A 19,703-nucleotide genomic window follows, 5' to 3' on the forward strand; every position below is an offset into this window, starting at 1 on the left:
TCAATACTATGCATCGTTGACATTCATAGGCAAGCAGAAATTTGATGTATTGAAACATGTCCACGTCTCTACTTTCTTCAACTGATTAGCGCTAATAATGTAATGGTAATTTACATGCTAAACTAGTGCTTCTCAGACTTCAGTGTGTATGCGAAGATCTTATTAAACTGCAGATTCTGATTCACCACGTCTGGGGTGGAGGCCAGGATCCCGCCTTAGCTGCCTCTCGAACAAGCTGCACGTGAGGCAAATGCGGCCCATGTGAGGACCACACGATTAAACAGCAAAGGACGAAAGTGCATTTTAAAATCTGTGCCTCCCACGCTGCTTCCAACCCTGTTGTTTTAGGAGGCATATTTGGAGCCTGAGAAAAAAGTTGCTAAAATAGTCCATTACTTCCTGAATGTATCTGAGTTCCTAGCTAGCTGCAATTATGAATTCATGGTAATGCTCTAATAATAATAATAATAGCTACCAGCCAGGTACTTCTTTTCTCAGAACCATCCGTTCGTCACTCAGTGGTCAGTGTGCACAGAACTGGCCTCATGCTTGCTCTTCCTGGCTTTGATCATCTTCCCGGATGCCTCTCTCTGCCCATCAAAATTTTACCCAATTTTAAACTTCCTTGAAATATTATTTTCCTTCATGGCGTTTTTTTTTTCTGGTAGCCTCAACAAAATGTGAGTCCCCCTTCCTTTTTGAATCCTCACGCTTTTCGAATACACAGATGATTTAAAAAGTGTCTGTCCATCCCTGTACATCCACTGGGAGTTGGCCATGCGCTACCTTTTGGCTTCTTTTATAGCAGTTGTTCATTCTCAGATCTAGTTGCGCACAAGGAATATGCGGAGACGTATGAAAAAATACTGAGGCCACAGGCCTCATTCCAGGCCAATTAAATCAGAATTTCTGGGGGGCTCAGAATTTTTTAAAGCTCCCCTGGGGATTCTAATGTGGAGCTACAGTTGGGGATCACTGTTTTAGATGGGAGCCCCCCCAGAGTAAGACCCTTGCACTAGGTCTTATTCGTAAACATTTACACTGGGACAAATTCAATTCAATAAATATTGACTGAGTATCGTGTGCACACAGTAGGCATTTACTAAATACACATCAAGTTGAACATTAAAATGTGCCATATGTATACACCTGGAAGAAAAGGAAAGCACATCAGTCAAAATACTTAATTCTTCACAACACATGCTCTAATGATATATCGTCAATAATAGACCAAGGCCGGGTGCGGTGGCTCACGCCTGTAATCCCAGCACTCTGGGAGGCCGAGGCGGGTGGATCGCTCGAGGTCAGGAGTTCGAGACCAGCCTGAGCAAGAGCGAGACCCCGTCTCTACTAAAAATAGAAAGAAATTATCTGGACAGCTAAAAATATATATAGAAAAAATTAGCCGGGCACGGTGGCGCATGCCTGTAGTCCCAGCTACTCGGGAGGCTGAGGCAGGAGGATCGCTTGAGCCCAGGAGTTTGAGGTTGCTGTGAGCGAGGCTGACACCACGGTACTCTAGCCCAGGCAATAAAGTGAGACTCTGTCTCCAAAAAAAAATAGACCAAAATCCTCTGTGTAAAAAGATTTTGAAGTTGCTGGTATTTTCCTCAACTCCCCTGCTATCCAATGCACACTTTGTAGGTTAGGATTTTCCATAAAAATGGGTCCAATTTACTGTTCTTTTTTTTCAGAAAAGCACTTCGCTCCCCTCTCTTCAAGTTGAATAGATATCTCCAGTCATTACTGGAATTTTCAGCAGCAAACACACCGGAAATAATCAGCTGGCATCCAAGGTAGGGCACGCTCGTTGCTGCTGTCAAACAAAATCCATCACGAGCTGGCACCACGCTGCGCCCAGGCAGCCTGGGCACCGTTGCACGAGGTGTTTCCGTGGCGAGGCAGTGGGAGGGTCAAGCTGTTTTCAGAAAACACCACTATGGGTTGTTTCTTTCCCTTCTTTTCTTTCTTCTTTTCAATGTCTAAGGGAGAGCCTCCCAGCAGTGCACCTAGGAGATTTTTTTGCCATGCAAACAAGACAATGGGGTGTCTTGAAAGTGAGCTGTAGGCAGGAATACAGTTCTCCTTGCCTTGCTCTACCTCTGGCCTGCACTCTGGGAGTTATTTCCGTGATTCAGGCTGAAGTCCTCGTGCCACCTGGACGACACCGATGACCCAGGTAGACTGATTTCTCCCGGCTGCGCTATCCAGATACATCCATTCTAGCGTTCTCTGATTGTTATTTACTAGACATCTAAATTGTTCTCTATGTTCAGTCAATAAACGAGTTCCTTTTCCATTCATTCAAAAAGAAATTAACAGGCTGGGCGCTGTGGCTCACACCTGTCATCCCAGCACTCTGGGAGGCAGAGGCGGGTGGATCGCTCGAGGTCAGGAGTTCGAGACCAGCATGAGCAAGAGTGAGACCCCCATCTCTACTAAAAATAGAAAGAAATTATATGGACAGCTAAAAATATATATAGAAAAATTAGCCGGGCATGGTGGTGCATGCCTGTAGTCCCAGCTACTCGGGAGGCTGAGGCAGGAGGATGGCTTGAGCCCAGGAGTTTGAGGTTGCTGTGAGCTAGGCTGATGTCATGGCACTCTAACCTGGGCAACAGAGAGTGAGATTCTGCCTCAAAAAAAAAGGCAATCCTAAGTGATGAATTAATAAATACATGGCTAAAGAAAGGGCACCCCACCCCTAACCAAGAACCCTTCTTAATAAGAGTACCATAGTGACTGAACCTCTACTACATACAAAATAGTCCTGTCACCCCTGTGGTCAGCTTGCAAGATCTGCGAGAGGCCTAAACATGTGCGCTGGGGCAGGTGCAACCACAATCAAGGTAGAAAGAGATTAAAAAAATAAAGCTGTGCACACGCATGTTAAATAACACCAAAGGCCTTTCTTAGATGTGTGTGTTAATGGCTCCACAAACCCAAATATTGTTTCCGCATAATATTTTGATTTCAACTACCATTCAAGTTTGTTCTATGGTTCTAAAGAAAGCCTTAAAGTATCGTAAAATATACACCCGAACCAGATGAAACCATCTAATCACCCAGGGACACCACGAAAGTGACTACAGCCAAACAGTCTCCCTTTCACGAATCAGAGGGGAATGACAGCTCTGGTTTGGGGACACCAGTAGGACAAGTTCTCATGGAGCGAATATCGGGAAATTAGCTTCTGTGTAATTACCTTGCAGAGAAAAACCTGGCATATTATTTGGTGTCAGAAACATGGCTTGTCCTCATGTCATGTGACCCCGAGTCTCCTTCATGTCAGATCGGAGCAAATTAGGGGCATTTCTAAAGTGGACCCTCTTTCAAAATCTACCTTGAGAGCTTCTCTCTCATTGCTAGGCTATGATGGCTCATTAAGATGACTTCTACGCATCAGAAAAGTCCCTGTTCTGGGAGTCAGGTGACAAGAGTTCTAGGCCCACGTCTGCCACTAACTACATACATGATGTCGACCAAGGCGTGTGACTTCTCTGGGTCTCACTTTCCTCATACAAAAAGAGATAGTTGGATCTGGAAATTTCAAGCGACTTCCGGCTCTAAAAGTTTACGCTGTCAAAGAAAACTAGTAAGAATCCCACACTAAAGTCATCTGCTTGTGCACAGATGAGAGACAGAGAGCTCACATATAATAATATATTGATTTTGCAATAACAAAAATATTACCCTTATACACATAAAATAGGTGATAGCAATAAGTTCCTATAGATTCTGAAAGGCGCTACATTCGTTTAAATTCCGACGCTAACATTTTTGTCGGTCATAGGTTTTACAGATGCACAAGAAAATTAACTGTCCTCTCATGACTAAGATCTTAAAATAAAAGTTAAAAATGTACTTCTCAAAGAGCCACACAAGGCCATCCTTTGCACGATAGTTTGGATTTTCTCAAAAGGAGATGAGTACTTTGGTGCAAAGACCACATCACACATTGGGGACCTAGAGTGAGGGGGCTGGGCTGGCGGGGTGGGGGGGACGGGAAGGGGATTTCTGTCCTAGGAAAAACAAAAGGTGGCTAAATGCACCGTGGACCACAGAGCTCCTCCTCCTTAATCCCGGCTGAATTCTGAACTGAGGCGCCTGCTGTTCTGTGTACGCTCACAGCATGATTGGCACCTGCCTATGGTAAATGCGATTAAAACAGACACAAAAGCCCATCACCATGATAAGTCACCCAGGGCATTCTTGGGGGAACTTAGTCTACACAGAGAGATGATGAGGCAGGTGGAAGAGACCTTTTTTTACTCTTCCACTTGCAGCAAAATGTACTTACGTTAGACCCAACTCTAAAGGGCTTCAAATTCCTAAAAATTCAATGAGGCTAAACTTCTCTACAAGCAGTGATACAGCTTGTTAACACCTACATGCAATCCAGCAGTTAAACTGGGTTGTATCACTACAATGTCCAAAAAAAAAAAAAAAAAATGACTTTCAGTGGGAGGAATGCCATTTGTACATACCTACTAAAGAAAATTGTTCTTTTGTGTGTATGGAAAAATCAAATTTCAGTTTGATGATTCAGGTCGATCCAAAATAAAGCAACATTATTTTAAAATCAGCTGCATGGTGAGCTTTCCATAAATAAGGGGGCATTTGAGCCATCACATGAAATACAAGCAGCAAAGTATTTTTCCCGTTGCAACATAAACAAATGCATATGTATTTAGTTGAAAATTAGCAAGAATTAATACAAAGTCTACTAAAAATAACTCCAAGATCTGCTTTTCAGTCTCACTTCTATATTCACAGAGTTGTCTCATTATTTTAGAATTGGAAAATGTATTTGTATAAGACAAAATATCATTGTCTATTATTCAGCTCTTTGAATTTCACATTCACTGTAAATTTTCAAGTATTTTTAAAATTAAGTATAACAATACCTACCTATACCTGCCAGCAGATGAAAATAATCTGTTATTACGATGATGTATGTTACTATTTATCAATTTATTTCATCTTCCATCTTCTCTCGACTGAGAAAATGGCCACACAAAATATACTAAATGCTTTCTGATTATGGCAAAAAGCAATTCTTCTTACAATGGAAAAAACAATTGTATATCATTAAAGAAATACAAGCCCTGACTAGACACAGGGAAGAAAGCAAACTCAAGAAGTACCATATGTTTTCTAAGAAAGCAAGGCTGAAATCCACCTTTCCAAGAATTTCTTATGTTAATAGTGACTATTATCAAATATTATCTTACCTCCAACATTGGCTGCCGGTATAATTTGAGAGCCTTTACTAAATGATAACCAAATGCTATAATTTAAGACATGTAGCAAATTATGTGATTTCTTTTACCATTGTTTGGCATTATCAAATGCAAACACACAGAATAAATACATATATACTCACACACAGAGAATACATACATACACACACACACACACACACACACACACGTCCATATATTCTACTGGATGTCTTTTTACTCAATTTCATATTCTATTTTAGAATTTTAGATTCCAAATAGATATTACACTATAGAACTTGAATTTTTAGTTAGCTGCAACACAGACACTTGTCAGCTGTCACCTAAATTGGTATTAGCACCTCATTTCCTCAAGGTCACTTTAGGGTCAACAGACATAATTACTTATAATCATGATAGGTCTAGGGAACATAATCAAATCAGTACTATAATGTAGAGAGAAAAGGCAAAATATTAATCCTATTATTAAATATCAGAGCAGTATAGCCTTAAACTGACTGGACAAATAGTAAAGAAGTGTTTAGTATACAGTTGCTATTGAACAGATACAAGGGTATGCTCAATGAACGTACCCAGTATATTGGCCAGCCATATCTGCCTAAGTATTAATCACTCCTGTGGGACCGGGCACGGTGGCTCACGCCTGTGATCCTAGCACTCTGGGAGGCCCAGGCAGGAGGATCGCTCGAGGTCAGGAGTTCGAGAGCAGCCTGAGCAAGAGCAAGACCCCGTCTCTACTAAAAAATAGAAAGAAATTATCTGGTAGAAAAAATTAGCCAGGCATGGTGGCACATGCCTGTAGTCCCAGCTACTCGGGAGGCTGAGGCAGTAGGATTGCTTAAGCCCAGGAGTTTGAGGTTGCTGTGAGCTCAACTGACGCCATGGCACTCACTCTAGCCAGGGCAACAAAGTGACACTCTGTCTCAAAAAAAAAAAAAAAAAAAAAAAGTCACTCCTGTGATGTAATTATTCACAGCAAAAATGTTCTAGGAGGTCCAAGTTGGACCTCATATTTTCAGTTTATTGAATTATTCACAACTGTTCACTTCTGCAATTCATAAAATGTATAATAATCTCTACCTAAAACACAGCTTTTCTAGATGTTACATTTTCTAGATGTTACCAAAAAAAAAATCTGGAAAATATCTTATATGAATATACTATAGAAGAGTGATATATAGTCATGTAAAAATATTCAAGGAGTTCTATAGTCAGCAAATTTAAAGACTATAATGAGATCCAAACTCATAGCTCATTGATCACCTTGAAATAAATTTGAGATACCAATTCAAATAGTAAAGATTCCAAAATGCACATAATATTACTTTACTGTTAAAATATTAAACTGAAATTTACATGACGTTTGAATTATAGATTAGGCCATATAATGATAGTTTGTGTATGATCCTTAACTCCTGGGTTGGAACATGATACTGTCATCATAGATCTTGACATACACGGGTAAAAATAGCCAAATCTACCCCAGAGGGAACGAAGCCTGTATGAATGTTTGGAAATTTAAGTTATGGCATCTAAATTAATTATCTTGCTTTAGACAAACAAGAGTCTAAAACCTGTATAGGGCATAGCATTAGGTTTTTAGAATGAGGATAATTCATTATAAGAACTTTCTATGGCAATAGCAATAATGAAGACACTTCAAACATTCAGGCAAATATAAACTGGAGTATGGTTATGGCAATTTATTTTTTTAAAAACCCCAAAATTTATAAGCCACTTCTACTAGTATCATATCTGAAACTCAAAATACTCCAAATGTGTGTGTATGTGTGCACATAATTTTCCAAATTATTGACATTGTTATTAATATATAGGCAGCCTATGAAAAGTATCTCTTGATAGCCTTTTTTGAAAAGAAAAATTAATTTTTCTGCAAAGGAAAAAATACTTCCATTCAGCTAATTGTTTTCAAATGAGGACAAATTATAAATAAAATTTGCAAAAAAAAAAAAAAAAAAGAAAAGTCATTCCTTTTTGGGAAGAATATCACTTTTCCATTGGATCATGGCCAGTGATTCAGAAAATTATTCAAACAATAGTTCTTTATCTGATCATGGCATTTTGTCAAAGTAAGTGTAAATTCCATCCCACACATAACCTGTTGTGGGTGCTCAAGAACTACCTTCCCACATCAGGCATGGAAGCCACTTGGGGTAGGGCCATCTAGAAGTTTCCAAATGGAACGCTCAAAAAATAGTGTAACATGCAGGTTCCTACATGGGCCAGTAGACAAATGCCTGATTGCCCCATGTAATAAGCCAATCACTCCTACTGATTCTTTAACAACTGGAAAGAGGTCCCTGCTGTGTAATGAGATTATGGAGCACATGATAGATTAGTGACCTTTCGAATTACGACAAGCAACATGAACTCACTAACAAATTCCCCCTTATACTGGACAGGGTACGCTAAGGGTGGCAGGCATCTGACAAAAATAGTTGAAGTGCAGATGGAAATACCACCATATAAAGCTTCATTCTTCACTGTTCCACAGCTAAGACTGAGAACTCACATCTGGCTTGAGTATTCTGAAAGCATCTGATAATTTTAGTCAACAACTTACGTAGAAAATATTTTCCCGTTGGATTTATGCTTCTGTTTTGAACTGTATTTGAAGAAACAAAATCAACCAAAATCGTTTTTAAATTCCTTGACCAATTCACAAAAGCATATTAGTGAAATGGGTTTGGGATGTAAACAAAATCCGTATTTCTTCATTTCTTAATCCTCTTTTAACCGTGCGAAACATTGTATTCGCATGGCATGGAAGTTTGGAGATGGGCAGAGGGTTCAGTTTGCCTAGGATAACACCCAAGGTATATCTCTTGGTAACTATGTGGATTCAATCAGAGAGGGGTTTTCTTAACTCTTCCAGAATCAGTCTCATCTTTAATATGGGATAATATGCTACCTACGTATCAGATTATTGTGAAGATAAAATGAGAAAATCTATGTAGAACTCAGAACAATGATTAGGCGTATATATGATAATCTCTCAATGTATATTAACTACTGTTTATTATTATTGAAAAACACTGTTCCAAAGGGATGAACTGTTGTTCCTAAAGAAAGAATTTTTCTATAATTAAATTGTTCAGTTTCTTGAACAAAACAATTTATTTGAACACGTTTGATTGAGGTCAATTTCGTCACAAAACCACAGAGGACCTCCATTTTGCTTTCATTGCATTGGTATCGCCACCTCTCATATAGACCTTCTAACAAGGACCAGGATTTGTTCTCACATTTAGGAGACAAGTAATTTTGGGACAATCTTGACACACAAATACGTGTCAATAGAATATCTATCTTTTGAAAGTATGTTACTTTTGGTAATGCAGTTGGGTTTGCACACATCCAAGAGTATTGTGCTGTGTCAGTTTGATCAGCTACTTTCTGTGATTAAGAAGGAAGCCCATACCTTTGAGAGCACATGGAGATAATTGGCTTGTATGGAATGGTGGTGGCTAGATCAGCACTACGCCCGAAATAGCTAGGCGATTCAAACCGAAACACAGTCAGCCCCTCATCCCCAAACCTCAGTATACGGACTTATTCTGAGTCTCGGAGTATAGCAAGAATGTATTTCTGATGACCATTGTATTAATGCTATTCAAATGTGGTTTTCAGAATAATCTAAAATGATGAAGACAAATGGTTCATTCACATTGTCTTTTCATAGTAACTGCTATAAATCATAAGCAGTGTGGAAAATGTTGCCAATTTCTGAATGCTCCAAGTACAATTCTCTGCATTTGAGAACTAAGTATTGGCACGGAGGGATGACCCATAGGAATGCTTCATACACCATTATGGTAACTCTCTCCTCTTCGTGCTGAACGGAAATGATTCTTACAGGCTACTTATATAGTCCCCTTTTGAACAACTTTTTGACACAAATGTATCGCTATATATCCAGCAAACCGATACCAAATCGTTGGATCAAAGGAACTTTCCTATGCCTTTGGAAGAAACATCTAAATTAATCTGAGTAAAACAAGCTGATTCTTAGAAACTGAAGCTCATTAAGCAAATGTTAGAAATCAAGGTCGTTGTCTTAATGAGTACAAACACAAATTAGTGTGCGGAAGATGATGATGGTTGTCTGTGATTTAACAGAAAAACATGAATAAAACCCAGGTCTGATGACTAAGAAGATGCTCACCCTCTAGATTTAGATATAGTATTACTTAGAACCTATTTTATCATCTCCCTTCAGCTTTTTAAAATTGACTCTCCCTAAGGTTTAGGAAGTATGCATGGATTTCAAAGAAAAATAAATATTCTATCATTTTTACTTGGTCTCTAGTATACATAAAAGTTAATTTTTTTCTATCAAAAGATTGTTTCATTTGCTAGCAGTCCCAATTCTTCCCTATCAAGTAAAAGGAAATTTAAACGGTAACTTCATTTGTTGTGATGAATCCCGCCAGCGTCCAATAAGATAAAAATAGGCAGTGATTTTATTTCAGTTACCAACAGGAATTGGAACAGAATTCATGCAGGAAGGAAAGAATGCTGTAAGCATATTTATAATTTTGTATGCTCTGAATCAGGACAAGACAGAAACAAATACAAATTAAAATTTTAAGCCCATTTTAATATGCAATCAAATGACGCTTTAGAAACTTTATCAAGAAGGAAAAAGAAGCCTCAAACACTTCAGAAAAGGACGTATGCAAATGAACCATTAATAGAACAATTCCTGAGAATATCATACCAACAGTTTCTTTAGGGAATAATTAGAGCTAAAATTGTGAAAGTAGGATGAACTTTGTACATCAGTTTAATTTATCATTCCTAAACCATATGAAGGCACCTGTTTACTGATTTTTTTTGTTCCATCCATTTTTGTAGATTTTCGAGGTCCAAGATGTTGTCTGCACAGACTGATAGAAACATTTTTACCAACATATCACAAAATATAATGGAATCAAAAGGAGGCAGAAAGAGTGCTGCTTGGGAGACTATTACGGATAGCCAAGAAAGAAGTCACTTTTCCAAAATATTCCCATAGGTCAGAGTGAGCATTTTGGAAAATGTGATCCACTGATTCAAGATGGCAGCAACACTGGGAGAAAGAATCAGGAGGATGTCGGAGCAGAAGACAACCAGGGAAGCTTTGCAAGAGAGACAGAAGAGTAGCTTAGAACCCGCTTTCCATGAGAGAAATGGCTCAAAATATGTCATTAGTTGAACAGTCGGAAAAATGCCTATCATCTCTTCAGTACCATCTCTACATAAAGTCTCCGCACCTCCAATTCCTCATCTACGATATGAGAGTTATTTTGAAGATTAAATGACATAGCTCATGTAAAGCAATTCTACCTTCCAGTCTTAAAATTAAGAAAGAAAAAAAAAATGCTTTCTATTCTCTTATGTCATTGCTGCTACCACCTAGACTTAAAAGCAACAAATGTGAGAGCAAAGGAATAATCCAACACCATCGAATGGAATTTAGAGATTCTTCTTTCCAAGATAACTCAGCTTCATGCTCTGCGACCATGTGTAAGAAAGAGTTGGGAGCCTGTTAAAAGTCCCCAAAGGGAATATTAGAAACAATTGATCTCATGGAGACAGAGAGTAGAATGACAGTTACCAGAAGCTGGGAAGCGTAGTGGGGGGACGGGAGACAAAGTGGGGATGGTTATTGGGTGCAAAAATATAGTTAGATGGTAAGATAGAACGAACAATATTTGATAGCATGGCAAAGTGACTGTAATCAACAATAAGTTAGGGTACGCTTTGAAATAACTAAAAGACTGGAATTGAGTGTTCCTAACACAAAGAAATGTTCAATGCCTGAGGTAACAGATGCCCCAATGACCCTGATTTGATTAACTCACATTGTGTGCCCTGTATCAAAACATCACATGTACCCTGTAAAGATATACAACTGTTACGTACCCATAATCACTAAAAATAATTTTTTAAAAAAATCTCTAAAAGTTCTGATACAGAAGGTCTGAAATGGGTCCTAAGAATGGAATTCTTTTAGCAGGTAACCCGGGTGATTTTGGTAGTTGTGTTCAGCACACAGCACTTTGAAAAACACTGCTCTAAAAAGCGTATTCTAGGATAGATGAGCTATTATTACCATATGAAATTACCAGTGAAAAAATCAGTATTGTAAAGGTAGGTAGAGACAGACACAGAAAGAAAATCACGGGATACCAGGTTGTGAGGGATTTTTCCATCCAAAAAAAAAAACCTTCATCATCCCTGACAGATGGTCATTTTAATACCTTCGGTGATGGGGAACTGCTGGTCTTCAGGAAACACATTCTATTTTGGGCCATAAATTGATATTAAAGAGGGCACACTGTAAGTTCTTTGGATGACTGAAGAAATGAGGATATTATTCAGGGGGAATGACACCTGGAAGATGCTTCTAGACTTGATTGAACTAGATAAAATACCAACGTGAAATTCAAAACTCATTTGCAAGACTATTAGAACACCCAAATGTTGGATCTGCTACTCAATTCCACTAAACAGGCCATACTTCCTTTGGCTGCTGTAAAAATAAACCTGTTATTTTATTATAAAATAAACCTTTTGTTATTAAATAAACCTTTTATTTTAATATGTTTCTTAGTCACATTTCTACGGTGTTACATTTCAACCACACACCTGGCAAGACTTTCATCTCTCTGTTTGGGCAATGGCAAGTGAACACTAATAAATATGTTTTGATTATATATATGTGTAAGTATATATATATATATATATGCACACACATATATATTTGTAACCAAAATATTTTGCAGTGCTCATGAATATTTTAATCATCCAGATCAAAGCATCTTCAATGAATATAAGGCCCTTTCATCCCACTCGTCTGTTGAAAACAATAGTGCTTACATTTTATGTTTTATCTTTACATAGTTATTCCATCAAATGGAGAAAATGGTTATTAAACTATTTATTTGGTTAAGAATGTTATAGAAGAACTCACAAGCCTAGTGGTCTCAGATGTTCATCACCTGGTGTTTGGGCATGCCCATTTTTACTCACGTAAACTATCAAAGGCTTCTGTAGCCTCTCCTAGCACACAAACACTGCCATGTTATTGGTACAACATTGGCCAGCATGTGGGGAGCTGCACACTTCAGTATAGTCTTGGATTATTTTAATCTAATCTGCCAAAAGATTGTGTGGAATAGAAATTTTTATAGAGTTGTCTGGATTTTGAGTAGCATCAAAACTCTCTTACACTGATATCTTTGACATAGACGCCAATGCTTCTTTTTAGTCCAGGATTCTAGCTGAGAGTTCGAGTGGCCCCCATTTCGTCTTCCCCACTGAGCCACCACTAGAACATCAACCCCAAGCCTGCACCTTGGGAAATATTTGTTTGTGTGAATAACAGGGCCCCAGTGTTGAAGTATTGCATGAAGAAGGTTGCTATGGCTACTTTAGCAATGCTGCTATCTAAAATTTATTTTCCTTGGACACTAAAGAGCATCCAGTAATAAACAAGTCTCTCTCTCTCTCTCCAAAGGTATCTTTGTGTTCAAGCTTGAGAAAGAGAAGAGCAGACGCTGACCTACGAGAGCCGCCCTGGTCCTACCAGCGAGCCCTTGGTGGTGTCCTCCTGCACATAAACAATGTCACAGAGCATCAGCGTCACACAAGGTCACTCCGTGACCATGATGGAGCAAAACAGAAACGGCACCCCTCCCTTGCTGTGTCTGAACAGAGACAAAACACACACGTTGTCCAAGCCACAAAATACCAGACCTCCCCCTCTCTTTGCCAAACGGGAGATTGCTGCTGCTTTGCCAGTGACAGCTTTGGTGACACCCCAGCCTGCCCTCCTATGGCAAAGGCTTATTGGGATCCACAGGACTACTTACTGAGAGGATTGCTCCTGCTTTCTGAGAGCACCTCATTCAGAGCGAACCCCTATTCCTCTCTTGGATCATCTTCCCAATCACTCAGCCAAAGCCCGTGTTCTAGAAGAGCCCAGCACGCTCAGGCACAAGTGTGCTCCTGGTGGTTGTGAGTGGAGAGCACTGACCAACACAATCACTGGGGCCAACACAGGCATTCTTCAGCAAGGCGGAAAGAATTTCTATCCTCAACACACTCACTACAATTAGGATAGAAATAAAGTTCTCCTTGAGCTCATTTTCCCACATGGGAGGTCTTGTGGCCAAAAGACCCTTCAGTTCTGTCCCTCAGGAGAACACTTTTGGGAAGAATGGAATGAACAAGTGGATCATGGCCCATCTGTTATGTATTCACTAGAGGGGAGGAACGTTTTCCAGGAATGTGGTTCAGCACGACAGCTCTGCACTCCGGCCACAGCCACAGGGAGCGTGGTGGCCCACGGTCCCATGTTCCCGTGGGATCCTACAGCAGATGAGACGGGAACCTCCAGTAGAAAGACAGACAACCGAATTCACATGGCCTTGACTTCGCTCCAATTTTTTTCTTTTCTCAGATTTTGTGCTTAGCAGGGATGTTTATCTCTTGACTATTATTTCCTCCCTGGGCACATTTAATGGTCTAGTTTTTTAAATATGAAAACTTTTAAGTTGCTTGCTGTGCAAAATGATGGAAAGTAATAATATAAAGACCTAGAATACATTTATGTAAATCCCAATCATTTGCATGAGATTAAAAAGTTCCCAGTGATAGCACGCACCTTTTAACATTTTGAAAAATGACTACCAACCTTTATAAAGTACCGATATTACAGTCTGTCATTTCTGCCTCTCTCAAAAGTATACACAGACTTTTCTCGAACTCCTGACCTCGAGCGATCCTCCCGCCTCGGCCTCCCAGAGTGCTAGGATGACAGGCGTGAGCCACCACGCCCGGCCCTAGACTTTTCTCCTAAAAGGCTTATTCCAATAAAAAACTGCCGCTTAAGAAAACAGTAATAACACCTAAACATTATTGCCATTGACTATATATTAAGTATTGTTCAAAAAATTTTACATGCATTATTTCTAATCCTCACAAAATACCAAGAGGTATATGTGATTATTCACATTTTACGGATGAGCACCTGGATGACAGAAATTAAATGATATGCTTCAAACAAATATTAAAAAGGTAGAACTTGTGTCTGACTTGACAAGCTGAGAGATGTGTGTGTTTGTGTGTGTGTGTCCCCTACTCAATCATGTATTTAGTATTTTTTTCAAGGGCAATTCCTTCTGGGTGAAATGATTTTTAACACTCATATTCATGGTGTTTTAACAGCTTCTTTAATATATGTTTCTGTATACATAAACACACACACATATTCAAAACTTGCTATGGATTTTTATCACTCTGGCTGCAAGTTTGGAAAAGGACTTACTCCTAAAATAGATTTGTTTGAGAAAATGGAACGTAAAGATATTATAGTTATTTTTGTTGTCTGTACTCGCTCAAATATTTTTAAATTGGTTTTTGTCATATGAATTTAGCATCATCATTCAGAGCTTAAAATCTCCATGAGACACATTCTCCACCCTTCAGTACTCTTGAGTATATTGTTTCTAAAGCAGCACTGGGACTTCAGAGAGAAATTAAGAGAATTCTGAAAATGATAATGTGAATGAAAGCAAACATTCCTTTTTCTTTCTTATTCCCTCTCTCTTGTTCTCTCTCTCTCTTCTTTCTATTTGCTTTGTGTCTTACTAATGGTCATCAGTTAGCTAACACTCTACAAAAATGTCCTCGAGGGCTAGGAGATCTAGGATGCTTAGGTACAAAAGGACATTCTACCAATAATGCTTCCTGCCTGCCCTGAATTAATCCCTTTGCCTTTTATTAGATTGCATCACTATCTTCATGCTATTATTAAAAAAAATTGTCACATGCTTATTTTTATCAAATTACATGATACCATGCAAATATACTACTGGAGTCCTTGTTTGCTGCTGCGATGATCTCTTAACTATCAGAGGTTTCAAACGCTTTAGAATTTTTCAGATTAGGAGACCTTAGGACACTAGAGCTCCATCATTTTGAAACACAATGCAACTTCATTAGCAAGAGGAAAAATATTCATTTGTTCATGCCTCTTGTTTTTGCACTCCGCTCATTCAAATCCCAAAACCATCCAACATTGGAAGCCATTTACATAAGAATCATATCCCACCCCATATTCTTGCTCCGGGAAATCAATGGATTTTAGGAGAATTTATTTTGCAAGCATCTCTTGCAGGGGTGGGGCTCGGGGAGGCTGCAACAGTTGACCAGACGGAATCAGATGCCCGCACTGGGTGGGGCTGTGTGTTAGTTTGCATCTTCCCCTGCTGTCTCTCGTTGGTACCATTTCCACGAAAATCGAGGCTGTGGGAATGTGTGCCACCGTAAGAAATCCTACAGACCGCTTTGTGTGTCCGACACCCCCCCCCCAACCCCATAATATCTTTAGCTGTTTATCTTAAATCGTGGCGAGAACTACCAACACTAATGTCTGGGAAGACTGCAAAGGAGCTAAGCAAACCAAAGCAGTATCATGCCGGGGATTACATTTCTCCTGTCAAAACAGGCTTTTCTCCTTGGGAAGAATATGCTCAGCATGAAATCGAAAGGCATTTGCTGTCCAGACATCTCGAGATCATCCCCGAGCAAGTGCATCTGGCCAAAAATCTGGCTTTTGCTTTGCAATCCACCTTGCTTAATTAACACTCCTCCTTTTAAACTCACTCACTGTAAAAATACAATGACTCTCTCTGTACCCGGTTAACACCAGAAGCATCCATCAGGGACCACGGTCATCAATAACCCACACGCAGAACACACCTTCTCTCTGTCCACTTCCCCATATTCCGGTCACTGCATCCATTCTGAACCTTGGTTCCTTTGCTAGTCTCAAAAAGCAGCAGTTTGCACCTGCCTCTACCAAAAGCCAGGCTTGTCACCGCTATGGTCTCTTGCTACTCAAAATGCTTGCACGGTTTCCAGAGCCTCCCTGATATTACACACTCACACACACGTATCTATACACAGACATTCCTGATGCCGATGCTTTACCTTCTTGGGCCTTTTTCTTCTCTGACTGCTGCCATTGAACTTCTCTCCACTGTCGCTTTTCTGAGCTGCATCCTCGTTGATCATTTTGAGCAGTTTTCGACAGCAAATCGCTCTGCCATCAACCCCGGCGAGAATGCACTCGCTGGAGAGAAGGCAGGAGGAGGAGGAGGAGGAGGAGGAGGAGGAGGGGTGGGGAAGGGGCGCGCTCACAGGGAGGGTAGGGACGGTGACGTTGCCATGGCAGCAGCTGCCACAACTGTTTATCTGACTGCATTGTTAAATCTGATTCGACCAATTACTGTCAGGGACCGGTTACAATGGAGGAAGCCTTGAAACCAGAACGCCAGGGACTCAAGGGTCTGGGGACTCTGCCGGTTGGTGTCGGACACACCCTGGACTGGACACGATCCGCTCTCGACCCACGCACCAAACCTGCGCTGCATTTCCTTCCCACAGGTTCTTCAACGCGGAACAGACACAATGCAGAGTGACACAACTGTGACAGGCTTGAATGTGTCTCTGAACCTGAAGAGGGACGTGTTGGCCAGTCGAGAGGCCACTTAAGCAAAAGGATTGGCCATTAGTATCCTACGGTTGAATATCAGAAAGCTGCATGTTTTTAAGATGTTATTCACTTGATTTAAAATTATAAGCTTTCAAAACTCTGCTCAAGGATGACTTTGGTCATAAAACCTTGAGAACAGCATCTCCACCCACCAGGTGAGACGCCGGCTCCCTCTGCCCTGTCTCTTTCGTGTAAATGTCCCACAGAGCACCTGTGACACTACATTGCACGACCCACAGCTACTGTCTGTCTTTTCTTGATAGGCAGAGAGCTTCTGTGGGCCAGGAAGTGTGTGTGTGTGTGTGTGTGTGTGTGTGTGTTTGAATGGGGAGAAATCAAGTTTCCTAGAACCAAGCATGATTCACGACACGCAAAAGGCAGCTAATCAAGGTGTGGTAAATACATAAGACACAACACAAGCCTAAGGAACCAATGGCGTTAAAACATTTATAACTGATCTTAAAAATTGCCTTAACCTGATTCTTTCTATTGACTGATAAATCAAACACAATCCCTGCTGTCAAGGAGCTTGTACTATAAAGTTCCAGACTTCTTCTTAATGAGAAAAAAAAAAAAACGGGGCCTGTTTTCAGAACGAGAAACTCAGTTTCATATATTGGATCAAGGTGGCCACGTTTGGATATTTAAACATATTAAATTGGCCGGGCGCGGTGGCTCACACCTGTAATCCTAGCACTCTGGGAGGCCGAGGCAGGAGGATCGCTCGAGGTCAGGAGTTCGAGACCAGCCTGAGCAAGAGCGAGACCCCGTCTCTACTAAAAAATAGAAAGAAATTAACTGGACAGCTAAAAATATATAGAAAAAATTAGCCAGGCATGGTGGCACATGCCTGTAGTCCCAGCTACTCGGGAGGCTGAGGCAGGAGGATCGCTTGAGCCCAGGAGTTTGAGGTTGCTGTGAGCGAGGCTGATGCCACGGCACTCTAGCCTGGGCAACAGAGCGAGACTCTGTCTCAAAAAAAAAAAACAAAAAATAAAAACAAACATGTTAAATTGTGAATGCAACCAGAGCTCAATTTGTTTGGTACAAATACACATATGTCCATGTTAAACACTTATTCCTTTTCCTAGAAAACGGCCTTAAAGTATAATAATATTTAGAAGTAAAAATAGAGTAAGAATTAAACCAGTGAGATAATGTATTAAATGCACTTTGAAAACTGAAGGTGTCTATGCAGATGTGTTGCTATTGTTGATCTTGTTGTTGTTCTTACAGAATATAGTTTTCTACTCAGCAAAGTCTACCTTAAAATGGTTCTTTCGTGGACGTGACCACATCCCACCAATACTGTCCTCTCACCATGCCTCAGTGGAACCTCGCATCCCACAGCCGGGCCAAAGAGGCATCGGGCCTCTGTTTGCTGAACCAAAACCCTCCAAGAACTTCTGTGGAAGCCGCAGCTAGACCACTGTCAAGCCTGGCTGACGACACCCTCCACGACCCACCTGCTCCCTTGACCCCTCTGCGGGCGGAGCACAGCGGCAGACACAACCTAGAAGGTGGGAGAGCAACGGTTGGAAAAAGCCCAAGTCCCTGAAGCACCAGGTGGAACAGAATCACTCTTACTCCCTCCTTTGTGGACCCTCAAGGACAGGAGTAACTTTTTCTCGTGACAGTTGAGTCACCAAGATGGCGGTGGTGTTTGGGGAAACAGCCCTATGGGAACTAACCACGTCTGTTCGTGTTTTTAAGGGACTACGCGGTCGTATTTCCTGTCGTAGGAATGACACTCTCAGGGCATCCGTTCTTAGCCATTAAACATGGGTCCCAGTGCTGCATTAAAGACACTAGTCTGATAAGAAAAGGACTCACCTGGAATGGGGGGAGGGGACAAAAAGAGAAGGGGAAGGAATATTGTTTATTAGGGGTAGGTAGGAAAAAGGGGTGCAGGTAGGTCTGTGGGCACACACGCCAAGCAGCTGTCCTCCGCTCTCATCCCCCTGCCTTTCTTCCTGAATAAATCTTCCATGTCCTCTTCTGTGGCCAGAAGTCACTGCTCCGACCACGGTGATCTCGTTCCCCGAGTCCCTGAGAATGGAACCACAGAACGCTGCCCGCCTTGTAAACAAACTCATAGACTTGTTGAGGGTTCTCTAAGAATTCTTCTTTTTTATACATTTATTATCAGTGGGGGGAAAAAAATACATGACATATAAAGATAGCAAACAAAGGGAAAACTGGCATCTCAAGATTCCCAATAAAAGAAGGCCCTGGTGTGTGTCCCCTCACCTTGTCTGAAAGAACAGGACAAGTTTCAGAGGGAAAGTGACTTGCAAACTGAGGGGATTTTAATTAAAAATAGGAATGATCTAAATGAAAAGAAAGTTAGGCAGTGGGAGTTGGGAAGAATGATCCGAGCAGAGGCAACAGCCTGGGTGAACGCCCCGTGGTGGGAAAGACCATGGCATGACGGAACCATGACAAGGTGTTGTGGTTACATGGCAGCCCCTAGCCAGGCTTGCATCAGTGACTCCTTCCTGGGCCTAAGCCTATCACCAGTGTGCCTGTCCACAGGCTGGCACTGTCCCCTGTAGGTATCTGCTATGGACAGAATGTTTGCATCCCCCCCAAAATTCACATGTTGGAATCCTGATCTCCAACGTGGTGGTGTTAGGAGATGGGACTTTTGGAAGGTATATAAGTCAAGGTTCTCTGGGGAAATAGAACAAATATGATATATATATAGATAGATAGATATAGATGGCTATATAAGAGGGACTTTTATTATGGGAATTAGCTCACACAATTACAGAGGCCAAGAAGTCCCACAATATAACGTTCGCAAGCTGAAGACCCAAGACAGCCAGTGGTATCATTCAGTCTGAAGCCAAAGGCCTGAGAACTCTGAGAACTGGGGTGAGGGAGGGGGT

At 40.8% G+C, this 19,703-nt stretch overlaps 1 protein-coding gene across 41 annotated transcripts in view; it reads right to left on the minus strand.

Annotated features, from left to right (window-relative positions):
* The window catches only part of ANK2 (ankyrin 2), a 386,902-nt gene that overhangs the window by 241,855 nt on the left and 125,344 nt on the right, over nt 1-19,703 (minus strand). For 11 of the 41 annotated variants that reach the window (XM_069459143.1, XM_069459117.1, XM_069459131.1 and 8 more), the window contains exon 1: nt 16,248-16,644. The exons of 29 other annotated variants lie outside the window; for them this stretch is intronic. In XM_069459143.1, coding sequence (XP_069315244.1) covers nt 16,248-16,331 — 84 coding nt within the window. In that variant the 5' untranslated portion in view covers nt 16,332-16,644. Of the gene's footprint in view, nt 1-16,247; nt 16,645-19,703 lie in introns of those variants that run through there. One more of the 41 variants, XM_069459119.1, reaches the window with a different exon arrangement.

This window comes from Eulemur rufifrons, chromosome 26, assembly GCF_041146395.1.
Source record: "Eulemur rufifrons isolate Redbay chromosome 26, OSU_ERuf_1, whole genome shotgun sequence".
Classification (NCBI taxonomy): Eukaryota; Metazoa; Chordata; class Mammalia; order Primates; family Lemuridae; genus Eulemur; species Eulemur rufifrons.